Source organism: Hyperoodon ampullatus (genome assembly GCF_949752795.1).
Source record: "Hyperoodon ampullatus genome assembly, chromosome: 2".
Lineage (NCBI taxonomy): Eukaryota > Metazoa > Chordata > Mammalia > Artiodactyla > Ziphiidae > Hyperoodon > Hyperoodon ampullatus.
In genome coordinates, this window is record NC_136915.1 from 114,993,779 (window position 1) to 115,014,481 (window position 20,703).

Consider the following 20,703-nt stretch of genomic DNA (forward strand, 5'->3'; position numbering starts at 1 on the left):
ACACCTACAAAATACCTTCACAGCAACACCTATTAGTGAATAATTAGTTACTATAGCCCTAGCCAGATTGACATAAAACTAACTTTCACGCTAAGTTTGAAATGTCCATTAGATATTTTGAGGCAATTGTCAGTACAAATCTGTTGTTCAGGAGGGATCTTTCCTAGAGGTATCAAATTCTTTAATTGTAGTAAAATACACATAACATAAAATTTACTATTAGTGATATTTAGCCATTCACAGTGCTGTACAATCATCATCACTATCTAGGTCCAGAACACTTTCATCACTCCAAACGGACACTCTGTACTAATTAAGCAGTCACTCTGCACTCTTCCTCCCCCCAGTCCTTGGCAACCACTAATCCACTTACCTGCTTTTTGTCTGTATAGATTTGTCTGTTCTGCATATTTCATCTAAATGGAATTACACAATACGTGACTGTTGTGTTTGGCTTATTTCACTTAGCATGATGGTTTCAAAATTTATCCACATCATAGTATGTATCCATATTTCATTCCTTTTTTTGTTTGTTTTTTTATTCACCGTGTAATATCCCATTGTATGGTTATACCACCGTTTGTTTCTACTTTTTGGCTATAGTGAAGAAGACTGCTGCTGTGAACATTTGTGTACAAGTTTTTGTTTGAACACCTGTTTTCAACTCTTTTGGGTATATATTCAGAGCGAAATTGCTTGGTCATATAGTAATTTTGCTTAACATATTGAGGAACAACCAAACTGTTCCCACAGCAGCTGCACCATTGTACATTCCCACCAGCAATGTCTGAGGGTTCCAATTTTTCCACATCCTTGCTAACACTTCTTACTTTCTAGGTTCTTGTTTGCTTGCTTGTTTTAATTTTAGCCAGCCTCGTGGGTGTGAAGTGGAATCTCATGGTTTTGATTTGTTTTTCCCTAATGATATTGAACATCTTTTCATGTGCTTTTTGGTCTTTTTTTTTTTTTTTTTTTTTTTTTTTTTTTTTTTGCGGTACGCGGGCCTCTCACTGCTGTGGCCTCTCCCGTTGGGGAGCACAGGCTCCGGACGCGCAAGCTCAGCGGCCATGGCTCACGGTCCCAGCCGCTCCGCGGCATGTGGGATCTTCCCGGACTGGGGCACGAACCCGTGTCCCCTGCATCGGCAGGCGGACTCCCAACCACTGCGCCACCAGGGAAACCCGGTTCATCTTTTTTGAAGAAACATCTATTCAAGTCCTTTGCCCATTTAAAAAAATTGGGTTGTTTTTCTTTTTGTTGTTGAGTTGTAGAAATATCTATTTTGAAATTAATCTCCACCCCCAGCCTCCCAGTCCCTTATTTAAAAGGCTCTGCCTCTTCTTTTAAATCCATGTATAAGCAAATAGTTTTAGAGCTGGAAGAGACCACTCCACCTCCAGGATGTGCCCTATTCCTGCAGTTTTTTGAGTTCCCAAACCTTAAAATTGGTTGTCTAAACTTAGTCCTTCCTGCTGCACACTGGCCTCTGTTTTGGCTCTGTAGATGAGAAAAATTACACAAAAATTTACAGATTAGATTTGAATTTAAGGATTCCAATAGATCGGAAACACAAGGTGACCCATTGAGAACAAGAACTTTAAGAAGCGCCGAGTGACTTTTAATTTCCAAGAATTAGAAAACGCATGCGCTGTAGAGCTAAGGGCATGACGAAGCCAATGAAGGCGTGGCCTCTGCCCGAATTCAAGATGGTTCCCAGGACCTTCCACCCTTGCTGCGGGGGCGGGGCGAGAGGCTAAAGGCTCAGAATGCCATTGGTGGGGTTGCACACCGTTCATCCCCGCCCCCCGTAGGGGGCGGGAGTGACAAAGTCCCAATTTCCGGTTCCGTCAGTACCGGCAGCCCGGTCGAGATGGAGGAAGATGCGACCGGAGGCCATCAGTCGCCAGAAACAGAGGATAGAGTGGGCGCTGCGGCGTAGAGGTCTGCGCTTGGAGTTCACCTCAGACGGGGCGGAACCGCCCTGATGTGAGAAGGTAAGAAACCACCGGCTTGGGGTGCCTGAGGACTAAGGTCTCCGAGGACCTGGACCTGTCAGGGAGGCAGCGGGTGTCTGCAGTGCCCGGCTGCAATTCAGTGGGAGCCCGCCACGCAGTTTGGGGAATGAGGGGCGACTCCAACGAGTCATCCCTTCCTGTCGGAGGAGCATGAGTTTCGCTGACAGAGAAAGAAGCATGCCGAGAGGCATGGCGAGGGGGCACCTCGGGGGCCAGGACAGAAGCAGCTTAAAGGGGGTGTCATGTGGAGTAGGTGAAGAGGATTGTCATGTGGTGTCTGTCATGAGGGATCACGTGGGCACCTATGGAAGACCGAAGGAAGGCTGGGTGGAAATCGCTTCATGCCCCAGAGGGGAGGTTGTCTTGAAGGGAGAAGTTGGAGGCATGCCAGGGAACTTCCCTAAGGAAATGCATGTTCATTAGGACAGGTGGGCAAGCATGTAAATATATTCACATTCATGTGGTAGATAGCTCCCAGGATGCAAAGCCTTGATGCACTTGCAGTAAGAAGTACAGAGGAACAGAAGGAGGAAGCAAAGATGTTTCCAGCACAGAAGTGGGGACCAAACCCCACGGATGTCTTGTCAGGAGTTGTAGGTGGCTATTTGATGTGGGGGGAGGGGGTTGTTGACTGAAGAGATTTGAATAAGTCTAGAAGTCATCACTGAGCCCAGTCCTGGTGACAAGTCAGGATGGAGTCAGAGGGCTCCTAACCTAGTCATAATGGTCCTGGACTCCTAGAGTAGTTATCGTTGTTATAATACTGACAATCCTTAATATTTAAGGCAATACTTTCCAAACTCTGATATATGTATTAACCACCCAGAGATCTTGTGAACATGTTGGTTCTTATTCAGCAGGCCTATGGAGCATCCTGAAATCCTGTATTTCTAACAAGCTCCCAGATTATGCCCATGCTGCTGGTCTGTGCACCACTCTGAGTAGCAAAGATTTAGAGCAGCACTGTCCAGTAGAGCTTTCTGCAGTGATAGAAGTGCTTTGCTGTTAACAAAGTGCTTTCACACGTTAGCTCATGTGAGTTGCACCACAGTGACATAGCTATGGCAGGCTTCATTAGCCCCATTTCACAGATGAGGAAACTGAATTTCAAAGGAGTGACTTGGTTCCAATCCTACTAGTAAGTAATGGAAGTGGAACTCAGACTTGGATCTCCTGACTACTAGTGTTCTTTTCATCGAATGACCTTACATTCCAGGTGACACTGCCTTGTCCTGAACCAGGATCTTATCTCAGAACCTAGTGAACAGTCTGGTGTGTTTTTTCTGGTACAGGGAGAGGGGAAGTGGAGAAGGAGGTATACCTACTTGGGCCAGTTTGTCCCTTTCCTCTGATGGGCTCAGCAGTGGGGGTTCTGCCTCTGACATCTCATTTGATGATTTCAGGACATCCTGGGTCATCTGTTGGGTCTCCATATGAAGCACTTTAACCTTTGTGTCTAAGCTGTGTTAAAAGATGGGGGAAAATTCAGAATTGGAGCCATGCACACAAATAAGGATCTGGGAAAGAGCCATAAAGAAGCTGGGCTGATTGAATTGGAAGAAAGGAAGGCTGAAGGAAGTGAGCATACAGGTATCTGCATGGAGGATTTTTCCAGAGGGTGAAACACAAGGAACTGGTTTTGATATTTCAGTGGGAAGTCTGGAGGTTAAATAACAAGGAGCAGGTTGAGATCCCAACTTTTAGGAGCAACCCACCTTTCAAAGGGATAGAGGGGGTGGGTGCAGTGCCTTCCCCTTCAACTGTAGAGGCTCAGCCCTCTGTGGCATGACCCTTAATGGCTTCTTCTGTCACCATGGTAATGGTAGAAATTACCTGCCTTGGCTGTGGAGAGTCCTCCCTTCTTTCTGGGAATTTAAAATAGACTGGCACATGTGAGAGATGGAGGAAAGTGGAGAAATGGGGCGCTGGGTGCTGCTGTAGGTTTTCTCATCAAGAGTTGTTGGCACTCTGTCATTCAGTTTGATAAGTTGAGACAGTGCCCACAAAACCAGGCCCTAGAACAGAGTCCTTCGTGGCTCTGGCTCTCTGCCCTGCTCAGCACACAGTATCCATGAGCTGGGCAGGAGTCCTTGCTTGAGCCCTGCCGTATTTGTCCTGTGATGACAACAGGCCTGCCCAGCCACTCAGCTCAATCACTCCACAAGCATGCTGGGAAAGCAGAGGCAGCTCTTGGTTTCAATGGAACAAAGCTGAGAGAAATCCCTGGGCATCTGCTGCCAGGAGCTTATGCTTAACCCTTGGGTGACTGGCAGTCATGAGGGCATTAATTCTGCCTCCCAAGGGTGGGAATGACCTGGCTTTGTACTGAACAGAGTGATTTGTGCTGGAACGCCTCAGCTCCCGTGGTGTGGAGGGCACGATGGCGTAGAGGAGCAGACTTGGCCCATATCCCGCCTCCGCTAACCAGCTGTGTGGCCTTGGGCTCGTTCCTTTTAACCTATTTGTTGTACCTCAATCTCCTCATTTAGCAGAAGTGTCTTAACTGTGTAGAGGTTAAGTTGTAAGGATTACTTGAGGTAATAGGTGTTCAGCAAATCCTAGTGTCTCTCTCTCTTCTCCTCCTCTCTCAGTGGAAATGGACACATAACCTTGGGACCCTGGATGCCAAACACCCTGTTTGTCAGTGATACAGTGATCCCCTTCTCTTGAAGGGCCTTAAAGGAGAAGATTGCCGCACTGGACTTGATGGGTGTCCTGGGCTGAGGCTGGAGGAAGGGCCACTTTTGCCCACAGCAAGTGGCACATCAGTGTTCCAGGGGTTCTCCTCCTAGAACCCCGTCTCTAGCTCATTTCCCATGGCCTAGATTCTCTGTTCTGGTCAACCCAGTTGTTTCAAACCATTGTTTTCTCCCTTTCACTGTCCACATGTATTCCTCCATTCAAGCTGCTTTGTCCTCCTCCAAGAAGCCTGTCTTGGTTACATGTGCCTCACCCATGCCTCACCTTGAAGCTGAGGTTTTCCCTCGGCTCACACGTACTCAGTTTGCACTGCAGGTATCTTATACTTTAATGAAAGTGATGCAATCCAGCTTAGGAAATTCCAAAAAGCTAACCTTGCTTCCCCACTGACTTATATGGTAAACCAAGAAGCTACTTAGGCTGGTTGGGACCTTTGGTTGGGGAAGGTGGTTGAGGATGAACTCTGGTTATACACTTGACATGAGATTTGTCAAGGCATTGGTGCTGGGACTGCCTGTGTAGAACATTTCACCTCTCTAGAGTTGTCCTTTTGATGTGGCCACCTCCTTTCCCATCCCTTAAGGATTTCTCTCAGAGCTTAGGGAGCCCCTGATTTCCTGCTTCCTGGACTTTAACTTCCCACTTTCCCCTTCTGGCTGAAAATGTCCAGTATCCTACACATTGTCACTATGTGTATGTCCAATATATGACGTCCTCTCATTTGACATTTCTTTTTTTAAAAAATTATTTATTCATTTATTTAATTTTTGGCTGCATTGGGTCTTCACTGCTGCACGCCGGTTTTCTCTAGTTGCTGAGAGTGGGGGCTACTCTTTGTTGCGGTGCGTGGGCTTCTCATTGTGGTGGCTTCTCTTGTTGCGGAGCACAGGCTCTAGGCACATGGGCTTCAGTAGTTGTGGCACACGGGCTTTAGTAGTTGTGGCTCGAGGGCTGTAGAGCACAGGCTCAGTAGCTGTGGCTCACGGGCTTAGTTGCTCTGCGGCATGTGGGATCTTCCCGGACCAGGGCTCGAACCCATGTCCCCTGCATTGGCAGGCGGATTCTTTCTTTTCTTTTTTTTTTTTAAATTAATTTATTTTATTTTATTTATTTTTGGCTATGTTGGGTCTTCGTTGCTGCATGCGGGCTTTCTCTAGTTGCGGCGAGCGGGGGCTACACTTCATTGTGGTGTGCGGGCTTCTCATTGTGGTGGCTTCTCTTGTTGTGGAGCACAGGCTCTAGGCGCACGGGCTTCAGTAGTTGCGGCATGCGGGCTCAGTAGTTGTGGTGCACAGGCTCGGTAGTTGTGGCACACAGGCTTAGCTGCTCTGTGGCATGTGGGATCTTCCTGGACCAGGGCTCGAACCCATGTTCCCTGCATTGGCAGGCAGATTCTTAACCACTGTGACACCAGGGAAGCCCCTCATTTGACATTTCTTAAGTTGAAAGCTCCTGATTTTATACAGTTATTACAGTTGTAAGCTTGTTAGTTTTGTTTGAAACTTTAGTCAGTGGATACACTTAACATGAGGGCCACATGTACATTAATTTGCCCTGGTTTCTTTATCTCTGTGTCTTATATCCATTCCCCAGAGGGATACTGTGTCCCCTTGAAGAGACTGAGTTTCTCAAAGGCAGAGTCTCTATATCTTTTCTGTCACTTGAATCTCCCTTCATTACCTAGGGGCTGAGGTTATTATTTATATGCTTGGGGATGAAAGAGGCCAAGCATGTTCTCTACCCTGTAGTTAAGACTCTTCAGGGAAACTGCTTAGCTCTCAGGTGGTTCTCTTCTTTCTCTAGAGTGAGTTATCTAATAACCAAAGAGGACTCTGACCTTTGGCTTGTTCCTAAATTTCTAACTCCTTTCATTAGAAGGAAGGGAGGTGTGGGGGGTGTGTGCCTGTGGAGTGAAAGCCCCACTTGCCTTCTTCCTCGCACTTTCTTCTAATGCAGACTGGAGAAAGTGTAAGTGTAGTGAATGTGGGTCAGGAGGAGCTCAGAGGCGCCAGCATGGGAAACCAGAAATAAAGTAAGGTGAGTCAGCTGGTAAATGGTGGTAAAAGAGGCACCCTGCTGAGGCTCAAAGGCCCAAGGCCAAAGGCCATGTCTCCTCAGTAGGCCCAGGAGTGTCAGAAATGGATCACTTCCCTTTAGCCTTTAGGAGCCTCCAGAATGTCACTTAGTGACATCCCATTAGCCCACTTAAAGGCCAGGTGGTTGGTTTAACCACAGCATCCTGAGTTGTCTTGGTGAGCTAGAGAAGGAAAAGGAGAATGGGCCATGACACCAGGGCCTGGGCAGAGGCAGAGAGACCAGAATAGATGATCTGATAAGCTGGGGGTAGGGAGCTGAGGTGAGAAACAATTTTCAGAAGAGGGGTCCTGAATTGGGACAGACTGGTAAAGGAGAGAGAAGAGGGCACTATCCCGATCCATGAAGGAAGAATCAGGCAGGGGTTGGCAGAGCCAGACTGGGTGAAGTCTAAACTTTGGAGAAGTGAGTACCCCAGGAGCTGAAGCCTGAGAATGGGGTTTCAGAGCCCATCCAGGAGGGGAAAGTGAAAATTCTGATCTCCTTCAGAATTCCCTCCACCCTGCTCAAATCCCCAGGTCTCCAGGCACAATGGAGGACAAACGTAACATCCAGATCATCGAGTGGGAACACCTGGACAAGAAGAAGTTCTACGTGTTTGGTGTGGCAATGACAATGATGATCCGTGTCAGCGTCTACCCATTCACCCTCATCCGCACTCGCTTGCAGGTTCAGAAAGGCAAGAGCCTCTACCATGGGACCTTTGATGCCTTCATCAAGATCCTACGGGCAGATGGTGTGACTGGCCTCTACCGGGGGTTCCTGGTCAACACCTTCACCCTCATATCTGGCCAGTGCTATGTTACCACTTATGAGCTCACCCGGAAGTTTGTAGCTGACTACAGCCAGAGCAACACAGTCAAATCACTGGTGGCCGGTGGCTCGGCCTCTCTCGTGGCTCAGAGCATCACGGTGCCCATTGATGTGGTCTCCCAGCACCTGATGATGCAGCGCAAGGGTGAGAAAATGGGCCGCTTCCAAGTGCGAGGGAATCCAGAGGGACAAGGGGTAGTTGCCTTTGGCCAAACCAAGGACATCATCAGACAGATCCTGCGGGCTGATGGACTTCGTGGCTTCTACCGGGGCTACGTGGCTTCGCTGCTTACTTACATCCCAAACAGTGCTGTCTGGTGGCCCTTCTACCACTTCTATGCAGGTAAGCAGGGACCAGGAGGGTGAGGGTGGAGGATGGTTACTAATGGACAGAGATGCTGTTGCTCTGTGCATGTTGGAATGAGTGATTTAATGGGAGACTGGACCATTCATACAGCAAACATTTGAATCCAGGAGGATTCAGAGATGAGTAAGACATGGTTCTTCCCTTCAAGGAGCTAATATTATAGTGGAGGGAATCAGACAAGTAAAGTATATGACTGTAGGACATAGAGTATGTTCTCGATGCGTCAGGATCAACTAAGTTTAGTGGAATATTGGCAGAGAATCATAAGGTGGGGAGGGACAAAATCCATAGGATTTAAAGATGAAAACAATGGGTAATAGTGAGCTTTTGAGTTGGATGCCTTTCCTTACTATTTTTTTTTTTTTAAATATTTTATTTATTTATTTATTTATTTATTTTTGGCTGCGTTGGGTCTTCGTTGCCGTGCACGGGCTTTCTCTAGTTGCGGCGAGCGGGGGCTACTCTTCACTGCAGTGTGTGGGCTTTTCATTGCGGTGGCTTCTCTTGTTGCGGAGCACAGGCTCTAGGTGCGCGGACTTCAGTAGTTGTGGCACGTGGGCTCAGTAGTTGTGGCTCGCGGGCTCTAGAGCGCAGGCTCAGTAGTTGCGGTGCACAGGCTTAGTTGCTCCACGGCATGTGGGATCTTCCCGGACCAAGGCTTGAAGCCCTGTCCCTTGCGTTGGCAGGCGGATTCTTAACCACTGCGCCACCAGGGAAGCCCTTTCTTTTTTTTTTTTTTTTTTTGCGGTACGCGGGCCTCTCACCGTTGTGGCCTCTTCCGTTGCGGAGCACAGGTTCCGGACGCGCAGGCCCAGCGGCCATGGCTCATGGGCCCAGCTGCTCTGTGGCATATGGGATCCTCCCGGACCGGGGCACGAACCCACATCCCCTGCATCAGCAGGTGGACTCTCAACCACTGCGCCACCAGGGAAGCCCCCTTCTTTTTTTAATAGATTTATTTTATTTGTTTATTGGCTGCGTTGGGTCTTTCCTTGCTGTGCGCGGGCTTTCTCTAGTTGCCGTGAGCCGGGGCTACTCTTCATTGCGGTGTGAGGGCTTCTCATTGCAGTGGCTTCTCTTGTTGCGGAGCGCAGGCTCTAGGCGTGCAGGCTTCAGTAGTTGTGGTGCACAGGCTTAGTTGCCCCGCGGCATGTGGGATCTTCCCGGACCAGGGCTCAAACCCATGTCCCCTGCATTGGCAGGCGGATTATTAACCACTGCGCCAGCAGGGAAGCCCCTACTTACTATTTTTAAATTAAGTTCAGGGGACTTCCCTGGTGGTCCAGTGGGTAAGACTCTGCACTCCCAATGCTAGAGGGCCTGGATTCGATCCCTGGTTGGGGAACTAGATCCCGCATGCATGCCGCAACTAAGAGTCCACATGCCGCAACTAAAGTTCCTGCACACTGCGACAAAGATCCCTCATGCCACAACTAAGACCTGGTGCAGCCAAAATAAATAAATAAATATTTAAATTAAGTTCAAGGTGTGATACAATCTTGAGCCTCTCTACTCCTGTAATGTATTTTTGTTCACAAGGCATTACTTGTTAAGTATTTCCCAGAAATGGGATTTCTGTGTCAAAAGATAACATTTTTGAGGGCCTCAATAAACATACTGCCAGATTTCCTTCTGAAAGGGCAAAGCACATTGTCAAGAGCAGGACCTGTGTGTGCCTGCTACCCTGCGATATCCGTAGCTTTGGGTAACTACCAAACTCCAGGTAGGGCAGTATGTGCTTGTAGCCTCCCAAATCCCTGCTGCTGGCTCCTAAGCCTTGGCAGTAGGCATTCTGTCCCATCCCACCTAGAACTTTTCTGACCAAATTTTGTAATGACTTCCTGACTTATAATCACCTTGTTTCTATGGTACTGTACTTTTCTGGTTTTTTTTTTTTTTAAGATTTATTTATTATTTATTTATTTTATTTATTATTTTTGGCTGCGTTGGGTCTTAGTTGCAGCATGTGGGATCTTCGTTGAGGCACGCAGGATCTTTTCCTTGCGGTGCGCGGGCTCTTCATCGTGGCATGCAGGCTTCTCTAGGTGTGGCATGCGGGTTTTCTCTTCTCTAGCTGTGGGGCACAGGCTCCAGGGCGCATGGGCTCTGTAGTTTGCGGCACGCGGGCTCTAGTTGAGGCACGTGAGCTCAGTAGTTGTGGCGCGGGCTTAGTTGCCCCGTGGCATGTGGGATCTTAGTTCCCTGACCAGGGATCGAACCTGTGTCCCCTGCATTGTAAGGCGGATTCTTTACCACTGGACCACCAGGGAAGTCAATCTCCTATTTTTCTAATTGTACTTTTTTTTTTTTGGTAGCTCTGTCTCTTCTTCTGTTTAACACAGTCTTTCATCTGGAGTATTTGGTAGAATTCAGATACACGGACTCCATCTTGACCCTTTGTATCAGATTCTTTGGGAATGGATGCTGGCAATCTTAATGTTAGAGAACCTTCCTAGGAAACGTGAGCATTTTCTCTGGAGTCCGGCCTCACCCCTCTCTCCTCATTTGATTTCATTTACAGTTAGAGTTGTCCTTTTCTAATATGTCCAAAATTTCTATTTCTGTTCCCAAACTTACCTGTCCAGAGCTCTGGACAGACATCCTGACTGTTGGACCTTTTGACCTGGAGGCATGCACTTACATCTGAAATTTTTTTCAATTAACCATTTTTTCATCCCAAGCTGGCTTTCTCTTCTGACTTACTTTCATGTGTCAGTGGCCATGCTATTCTCCAAATCACTGAAACTGAGGCCTTGGGCATAGTGCTTGGCCCCTTGTCCTTGTCCCCACATCTAGTCCTGGTGACCCTGGAATGTCTTGTCCAACGTCCTCTCCATTCCCACTGCCTTTCCTGGAAACCATGTTCTGTTCCTACCTTCTTGGACTATTGCATCAGCCTTCTAGCTGTTCCAAGTCTCTTCCTTCTTATCTACACACAAGTCCCTAATGGATTAACTTTATTTATTTATTTTAAAAAATTTATTTATTTATTTATTTTTGGCTGCTTTGGGTCTTCGTTGCTCCGCATGGGCTTTCTCTTGTAGTGGTGAGCGAGGGCTATTCTTCATTGAGGTGCGCGGGCTTCTCATTGCCGTGGCTTCTCTTGTTTCAGGGCATGGGCTCTAGGCGCGAGGGCTTCGGTAGTTGTGGCTCGTGGGCTCTAGAACACAGGCTTAGTAGTTGTGGCACACGGGCTTAAGTTGCTCCAAGGCGTGTGGGATCTTACCGGACCAGGGCTTGAACCCATGTCCCCTGCATTGGCAGGTGTATTCTTAACCACTGCGCCACCAGAGAAGTCCCGCTAATGGATTAACTTTAAACTCTGGTTGCGATGTTAAGTGGCTCCCACTGCTTACTCAGTAAAATCCAGACTCTTCAGCCTGGCTTCACCTTCCCTTTTCGGTGAAACATCCTGCTGTTTCCCTATGTATAGTCTATGCTGCAGCCAGGCCAGTTCACACACTATTCCTCCACTGTGCATTATCTCTCCCACCTCTGCTGTGTTCATATCCCTCTGCTAGATGCCTTCCAGGTCCGCTTACCCTGGTGAAATCATGACTCATTGCCTCCTCTCCCATCCTCTCCATGTAGCTCTCAACTCAGAAATGATCTTTCCCTCCTTGCAACCCCCATGACATTGCTTCAGTCTTTCTTAAGGCAGTTAGAACATTTGCCTTGATGTTATTTGTATGTGCCTATCTCTTCTATTATTTGCACAGGTTCTTCTTTTTTCTTAATGCTTTCCCCCCCCCAGCTTTATTTTGATATAATTGACTGGAAAGTTTCTTGGAAGGGGGTGGAAACTAACATTTACTGAATACCCACCGTGTGCCACACTCTGTGACACTGTCTGTCTCAGGGCCTGGTGAATTGTAAGTGCTCAGTAAATATTTGTTGAGAGAGTAGACTGGTTTTTGTCACTCCATTTTGCTTAAAATCTACCAACGCTGCCTTACAGGTATTTACAATAAAATCTAATGCTTCTCGCGGTCAATACAGGTCTATGTGATCTGGTCCCTGTCTGCTTCTCCAGCCCCATCTTGTGCTCCTCTCCCCTTACTCACTCTGGTCCATTCTCACTGCCCTTCTCTCAGTTCCTGAGACACACCAAGCTCTGTTCTCACCTCAAGGCCTTTGCAGATACTGTTCTTTCTGCCTGGAATACCCTTTCCCCTGTTGTTTGTGTGTCTGGGTCCTTCTCATGCTTCAAGCCTCAGCGTACATGCCATCTTTGCAAAGAAGACTTCTTTTTTTAAAAATTAACTAATTAATTAATTTGTAAATTCTTGGCTGCATTGGGTCTTTGTTGCTACGTGCGGGCTTTCTCTAGTTGTGGTGAGTGGGGGCTACTCTTCGTTGCGGTGCACAGGCTTGTCATTGCGGTGGCTTATCATGTTGTGGAACATGGACTCTAGGTGCGCAGGCTTCAGTAGTTGTGGCACAAGGCTTCAGTAGTTGTGGCACACAGGCTTCAGTAGTTGTGGCTCGCAGGCACTAGAGCACAGGCTCAGTAGCTGTGGCGCGTGGGCTTCATTGCTCTGTGACATGTGGGATCTTCCCAGACCAGGGATTGAACCCCTGTCCCCTGCATTGGCAGGCGGATTCTTAACCACTGTGCCACCAGGGAAGTCCCAAGAAGACTTCTTTACCCAGTTGGAAAGAGGGCTCTTCCTGTTTTCTTTTTTTAAATTGATTTTTTAATTAATTTATTTATTTATTTATTTTGGCTGTGTTGGGTCTTCATTGCTGCGCGCAGGCTTTTCTCTGGTTGCGGCGAGTGGGGGCTACTCTTCATTGTGGTGTGCGGGCTTCTCATTGCATTGGCTTCTCTGGTTGTGGAGCACAGGCTCTAGGCACGTGGGCTTCAGTAGCTGTGGCACGTGGGCTTGGTAGTTGTGGCTCATGGCCTCTAGAGCGCAGGCTTAGTAGGTGTGACGCACAGGCTTAGTTGCTCTGCGGCGTGTGGAATCTTCCCAGACCAGGGCTTGAACCCATGTCCCCTGTACTGGTAGGTGGATTTTTAACCACTTGTGCCACCAGGGAAGCCCTGTTTTCTTTTGTAGCACCTTATTTTCCTTAATAGCACTTGTCATAATTTGCAATTATTTTATCCCCAGTTTCCACCAGCTCCTTAATTAGACTGTAAGTTCCATGAAGGCATTTTCCTGTTCATTTCTCTGTTTTATGTCTAGTGCTTTCACGGTGCCTGGCATATAGTAAGCATTAAATAAACACTTACATTACTTGTCCAAAGTCATTTAGCCAGGAAGGACTTAAACCAAGTCAACCTGGGTTTATCTTCTGCCTTGCAGATAATAGATGCCCAATAAATGCTTGTTGAATGAATAATGGAGAAGGAAAGACATGGGGCTCTTTCCCCCACCCTCTTGCCTTTGTTTTTTCATCTCCTTCCTAAACCCCAGAAAAATGGCATGTGTGCATGATTAGAATTGGAATCTGAATCCCACTGCAGCTTGCAGGCCTGGACACCAGTGCAGACAGATTCAAGGAGGCTGGCAGTGCCAGTCCAGATGCTGCCTTCCAGTGGTTGTGAAATGTTTTCTTCTCAGGAGCAACAAGACACCCTTGAGGCAGAGCCACCAGTTCACTTCGTTTCTTTCTGTATGCTGACCCTGGGGGAAAAAGTGATTAGAAATCCAGGGGAGAGGTGGTTCTGGTAGGGCTTAAGGAATTCTGTCATGCCTTCGGACTTGGAAGCCCTCGCTTCTGTCCTGCCAACCTCCACCCTCCTACTTGTTTCCTAATCTTTAGTTGCCTGGCCGTAAATTACCAAAACTAGGAGCATAAGAAAAAAAATATATTATTTTTTTAAATCGAAGTATAGTTGATGTATAATAGTTCATAAATTACAGGTGTACAATATAGTGATTCACATTTTTTAAACGTTGTACTCCATTTATAGTTATTACAAAATATTTGCTATATTCCCTGTGTTGTATAATATATCCTTCTAGCTTGTTTGTACCTCTTTTTTTTTTGTTTGTTTTTGCGGTATGCAGGCCTCCCACTGTTGTGGCCTCTCCCGCTACGGAGCACAGGCTCCGGATGCGCAGGCTCAGCGGCCATGGCTCACGGGCCCAGCCGCTCCGCGGCATGTGGGATCTTCCTGGACCGGGGCACGAACTCATGTCCCCTGCATCGGCAGGCGGACTCTCAACCACTGCGCCACCAGGGAAGCCCTTGTTTGTACCTCTTAATCCCCTACCCCTATATTGCTCCTCCCCCAAAGAAAAAATTCTTAAAGGTATTATGGTGACTGAATTGTACAGAGAAAACTGAGAGGGAACCTTGGAGATGATAAATCTATTTTACATCCAGTCTCACTCAGAGTAAAAGCCAAAGTCCATGCAATGGCTTCAGGGCCCTACCTCTTAGACCTCATCTACTGTTCTTTCCCTCATTCATTCGGCTGCAGGCATACTGGCCTTGGTGCCAAAGACCTCAGGCATGCTCATGCCTCAGGGCCTTTGCATAGGATGTTACCTCTGCTTGGAAAGTTCTCGCCACAGATCTATAAGGCTTATACTATCCTTTAGGGCTTTGCTTAGACTTCACCTTCTACCCTTTCTGCCCTTGGCATTCCTTATCTCCTTTTCCTGCTTTATTTTTTTCTATAATTAGCACACAACATGTCTGACATAGCTGTATATTTTGCTTTTTATTTATTTATTGTCTGTTTTCCCCCACTAGAATGTAAGTTTCATAAGGGCAGGGATTTGAGGCTCTTTTATTCACTGTTGTATCTTTAGAACCCAAAGTGACTGGCTCATGGTAATCACTCAATAAATCTTTGTTGAATAAATGAACGAACTCTTGTCTCTCACCTCCAGAGAGGGAAAAGCAAAATAATTCAATTGCAGGTGAACTTCCTAGTGACACTGGGACTAGGTGAATCTGGGTATTATTCCATCTTCATCAGCATTTTGAAAAATGAATTTTCCTTTTTTAAAAAAATTAATTAATTTATTTATTTTTGGCTGTGTTGGGTCTTTGTTGCTGCGCGTGGGCTTTCTCTAGTTGCGGCGAGCGGGGGCCACTCTTCCTTGTGGTGCACCGGCTTCTCATTGCAGTGGCTTCCCTTGTTGCGGAGCACAGGCTTTAGGCACGTGAGCTTTAGCAGTTGTGGCACGCAGGCTCAGTAGTTATGGTTTGCGGACTCTAGAGCTCAGGCTCAGTAGTTGTGGTGCACGGGCTTATTTGCTTCACCGTATGTGGGATCTTCCCGGTCCAGGGCTCGAACCCATGTCCCTTGTATTGGCAGGCGGATTCTTAACCACTGTGCCACCAGGGAAGTCCAATTTTCCTTTCTTGATATAGGCTGAAGAAAAGTTTTCACTGTAGGATATGATTTTCTCTTTTAATTGTAATTATTTTTATTTTTTAAAACAGTCATATGGTTCAAAATTCAAAAGGTAAGAAAGGGTATGCAGTGAAAACACTCCTCACCTACCACAGTCACCCAGCTTCCTTCCTTAAAGACAATCAGTGTTACCAATTTTTAATGTATCTTACCAGTTATCCAGTGCACGTATAAGAAAATATGTGGTGTGTGCTTTTCTAGCCAGTGAGTTGTGAAAAGTAGAGCATAAGCATAAGAGTTTTACATCAGGAGTGATTTCTGAAAGGAGTCAGCAAGCAAAGAGGTTTTGAAATTCCCTTCTCCAGAGGAATTTTGTCCTGTGCAAAATGACTTCTGGAAGGGGCCTGAGATTTAAAAATTTTTGTTGGTTCAAGGCTTCCCTGGTGGCGCAGTGGTTAAGAATCCGCCTGCCAATGCAGGGGACGCCGGTTCGAGCCCTTGTCCGGGAAGATCCCACATGCTGCGGAGCAACTAAGCCCGTGCACCACAACTACTGAGCCTGCGTTCTAGAGCCCGCGAGCCACAACTCCTGAGCCCACGTGCCACAATTACTGAAGCCTGCATGCCTAGAGCCCGTGCTCCGCAATGAGAAGCCACCGCAATGAGAAGCCCACGCACTGCAACGAAGAGTAGCCCCTGCTCACCACAACTAGAGAAAGCCCGCGTGCAGCAACGAAGACCCAATGCAGCCAAAAATAAATAAATAAATATATTTAAAAAAAATTTTTTTTGTTGGTTTAGATGGAAGCAAAGATGGGTCTAAGGTGGCTAAGGATGGAGGGTTTGTCATCGTTGGGCCAACTGGTAGAAAAGGTTTGGGGGTGCATGGAGTGGAACCTCATGTCTTGAGGCATTATCTTTCCCTTGATTCCAGAGCAGCTCTCATCCCTCTGCCCTAAGGAGTGCCCTCACATCGTCTTTCAAGCCATCTCGGGGCCTCTGGCTGCAGCCACTGCTTCCATCCTCACCAATCCCATGGATGTCATCCGAACCCGAGTACAGGTAAGACCAGTCTTCTCCCCTACCCTCCTCCCAGATAAACCATTAGAAGTGTGATCTTCAGGCCCTCCAGTATTTCCTGACCTCTTTGTGTCATGGCCCTCTAGTCTAGCCAGCCTTCTCCTGGTCATCCAAGCCTCTTCCTTGTGGTTATGCTTACCAGCTATAGAAACCAGCTGAGCACTTTGAATCACCTAGAATGTTTCTGTCATCCTGTCTGCTACCTTGCATGCCTCTACTCCTTTCCTTGCCCATGCCTCTAGGAATTCTTACTGCTTTCTTCTAGGCTTTCATCATAATAGCATAGCCTATCAACCACCTTTTCCTTACCTTGTAGCTTTGTGGTTATTAGAAATATGATTTTAGTTAATTTCGTAAGTCTATCTGGCTTCTCCACTTGGCTATGTGCTCTCTACAGTGAAAATGACTGTCCTTGAACAGGTTTCACAGATTGTTCTGTGTGGACTCAGCACAAACACAGACAAAGCCCTGGGTGGTGGTGTTCAGAAATTATAGTCCCTGTCTTCAGTCAGCTTAATGACAGTTTCACAGCCCCGAGTCCACGGAAATAGAATCTGAATGATGATGTATCATATACACATGGTAGGTTTTGCTATATAAAGCTTTATGTGGAGGGACTCCCCTGGTGGTCCAGTGGGTAAGACTCAGTGTTTCTAATGCAAGGGGCCTGGGTTCAATCCTTGGTCAGGGAATTAGATCCTGCATGCATGCTGCAACTAAGAAGCCCACATGCCACAACTAAGAAGCTCGCATGCTGCAACTAAGACCTAGTGTAGCCAAAATAAAAAAATAAATAATCATAAAATAAATAAATAAATGTTTTTAAAAAAGCTTTAGGTGGAGAGAATGGGGGAATTTTAATATCTGATTTGGGTAACTTAACAGGACAGCTGCCCAGGAGAGTGGGGTCATTGAGTTACAGTGAGAAGGAGAGGGAAGGAAAATAACCTTAGCAGATGGAGGTGAAGTCAGCTTCCCTGAAACCAGGATGTTGGGATGGAGGTGGCTGGTAAATCTAGGTACAGTTGACTCTTGAACAACATGGAGTTTAGGAGCACTGACACTCCGCATAGTTGAAAACTTGAGTATAACTTGGCCCTCTGAATCTGTGGTTTGTCATCCACAGGTCGCATAGTACTGTAGTGTTTGGGTTTTTTTAAGTATAAATAAAAATGAATTTTTACTTAAATCATTTTGGTATAGATTATAGTGAAAGATATTTAAACACATTGTGGGTAATATAAGCAGGCAGTTCAATTTTAAATTCAATTTTTTATGTAGTAACTCTGCTACCTATGTACAATTTTTTTTTTTTTTTTTTTTTTGGCGGTACGCGGGCCTCTCACTGTTGTGGCCTCTCCCGTTGTGAAGCACAGGCTCCGGACGCGCAGGCTCAGCGGCCATGGCTCACGGGCCCAGCCGCTCCGCGGCATGTGGGATCTTCCCGGACCAGGGCACGAACCCATGTCTGCTGCATCGGCAGGTGGACTCTGAACCACTGCGCCACCAGGGAAGCTCCCTATGTACAATTTTGATTTATTTCCAGAGAAGTAAAATAATCTCTTTAAATTTAATGTTAGCATAAGCATGGAATTCTTAAATTAACCAATTGTGTACTTTAGAGAAACAGGAATATATCTTGACATGTTTAGAGAGATATGCAATCCATAAAGGTTAAATAGCAATGGTAAAGTCTTCCCGGTTATTATATTTATTTTATTTATTTATTTAAAATTTTTTTATTAGTACTGGTGTTACTTGTTACTACTGAAAAAAAAATAATACTGCATATAAGTGGACCCATGCAGCTCAAACCCATGTTGTTCGAGGGTCAGCTGTGTATTGGTCCCTAGGAAAGAATGCACCCCCTCCACGACCCACACATTTGAAAATGAGTGGCATCTGATTGGTTTGCAAATAATAAAGTGTATAGGTTCCATCCTTATTCTCTCCTGAGCCTTGTTCTGGGTGTTCCATGAGGAGATTCAAGGGAAAGGACAGGTCCTTACTTTGAGGAGTTCCCAGGCTGGAAGAGACAGCACATACGAGGACCAGGGCCATAGCTTAAAAAGCCCTTGACGTGGCTGTGGATAAGTGGAGGATTAGGGGAGCACAGTTAGTCAGAGGAAGAAGGGAAAGGGGGAATGTGGAGGAGGGCGCTAAAGGAGGCAGAGAGGAATGGGGAGACGTTCTTAGAGATGGGACCACCTTGTGAATAGAGGGAAGTATAACAAGGAGTGTGTCTGTCCTGCATTGGCTGAAGGTCTGAAGGGGGTAATCTCTAAAAGTGTAATTTGGTGGCAGGTATGGGGGTGGGGGGGAAGAAGAGGGCAAGACTATTAAGAAAAAAGAGAGAAAAGATTCCAGTATGATAGGGAAGACAGGTCACGGTGTGTGGGAGATGACAGGGTTGGAAGGGGAGGACTCTAGCCATGGGGCTTCAGAGGGATTGAGATGATCAGAATCAAAATCACTGGTAGAGAGAGCTGAGACAGGCTGGGACCTGGGCCCCTTTGCTGCAGTGCTGCAGTGCTGCAGGGCTTGCACATGGACACACCTCTCCTTGAGCAATGGAATACAAAGAAACTATATGGGACTAAAAACAACTGTGTGCATGCCCAATTGGGGCAAATTCTGGACCCAAAAGATACAAAGAAACCAAAAAACGCAACTGCCACTTTTGAAGTTCCGGGAGCAAAAGCAGGGTACTGTGCATGCTCCCTGCACACACCACCACCAAAGGGGTGGCAAAATACCTAAGCCACCCCTCTGGCCTGACTCCTGGACACACCCCTACCCTCACCCCATATAAGAAACAGGCTTACCCCCCTTTGGGGAGTGAGCAAGCAAAGGAAGCTGTTATTTGTTCTTGCTCCTCTCTTGTGCAGCAGGGGCCCCAGTAAAGCCTTGCCTGAATTTCTTGTCTGGCCTCTAGTCAATTTCTATTGCTTCGGGAAGGCCAAGAACCCTGGCCCGTAACAGAGCTGCAGAGGCCCTTAGAGGTGATTTAATCCAGCCTCCCTGAGACCAGAGAGAAGCACCTGGTCCAAAGACTCATCACTGTGTAGTTTATCTAATGATATTAATTATAACTAACATTTATTGAATACTTACTGTCTGCCAGGCACTGTTCTCAGCATTTACAAGTATTCTTTTGTTTACTTCGTAGAACAACCACACAGGGTGGGTATTACCATTACTATTTTATAGTTGAGGAAACTGGGGTGCAAAGTGTTAAGTAAAGTACCTGAGATTATGCTGTTAGTAAATTGCGGAGCAGAATTCATACCAGGCAGTCTGGCATCAGAGCCCATACTCAGTCACTGTGCTGAACTGTCCCGCAGAAGCAGAGTCCAGCCCTCTGACTCCCAAGTCTAGTTCTTTCCACTTTAGCCTAAGGCAGAGGGAGATTGGGTAGAGGGGCTTTGACTGCAGACCGTCGTCCTCCAATGCGTTGACTTTTCCAGGTTGAGGGCAAGAACTCCATCATCCTGACCTTCCGACAGCTGATGGCAGAAGAGGGGCCTTGGGGCCTCATGAAAGGCCTATCCGCCAGAATCATCTCAGCCACGCCCTCAACCATTGTCATTGTGGTGGGCTACGAGAGCCTCAAGAAACTCAGCCTCCGACCTGAGCTGGTGGACTCACGACACTGGTAACCAGTGATGGGGAGAGAAGCCTGCTATTTCCCACACTACTCTGGGTCGGGGGCAGAGAGGAGAGGGTAGCACCCTCTTCAGGTGCCCCACCATATACCGAGTCCGGCCCTGGGTCAGGGACAGAGACTTTGAACTGCTCTTGCTGAAGAGGCTCCACGCCTGGATCCCCTGCTCTCATTATTTTTTAATTTTCTTGCCAAACTGGCTCACTCATTCAGTACAGGTACTGTCCTGCCCTAAGGAAATCCACTCTCCCTGCCAATCCCACTCCATCCATCCCCTGCCAACCCTTCTCTGCCTTCCCCCTCCATCTGTGTCCCTGAGATCCTGAGAAGAGCTGCACATAGAACTTACTTACTTACTACCACTGGTTCTTCCTCTTGGGCTTTCAGCCCAGATTCCAAGCAGTTGCCATCAGCCCTTTCCTGCTTCATCTCTTAGGCTTGCTTATTTTTATTTTGGGACTGAACTGCCCACCAGACTACTCTGCTTTTCCCTGCCACTGGGGGCAAGGTGCCAGGCACTTTTGCATAGGGAGTGGGAGCAGCAAAAACCTCTGGTTCTCCAGAGCACTCATCCTCTCTTTGGAGAGTTATTAGGTTGGGGAGAAATGTTGATACTTTATTTTGTGTGTGTATTTTTCTGTGAACCAGG

At 47.0% G+C, this 20,703-nt stretch overlaps 1 protein-coding gene across 2 annotated transcripts; it reads left to right on the top strand.

Moving 5' to 3' along the window:
* Positions 1-1,975: 1,975 nt before the first annotated feature.
* On the top strand, positions 1,976-20,049 carry SLC25A44 (solute carrier family 25 member 44; the record flags this gene model as incomplete). Of its 2 annotated transcripts, none has more annotated exons than XR_013811502.1 (4): positions 1,976-1,994; positions 7,328-7,965; positions 16,250-16,372; positions 17,762-17,966. XR_013811502.1 is itself a non-coding variant. In XM_079728137.1 (4 exons), exons 2-4 carry the CDS (start codon positions 7,341-7,343, stop codon positions 20,047-20,049), a joined length of 945 nt encoding a protein of 314 aa, XP_079584263.1. In that variant the 5' UTR covers positions 1,976-1,994; positions 7,328-7,340. The 2 variants fall into 2 exon arrangements, 1 of the variants encoding a protein (XP_079584263.1); XM_079728137.1 differs by lacking the exon at positions 17,762-17,966 and adding an exon at positions 19,858-20,049 and having other exon boundaries at positions 16,245-16,372.
* Between the last annotated feature and the right edge of the window lie 654 nt (positions 20,050-20,703).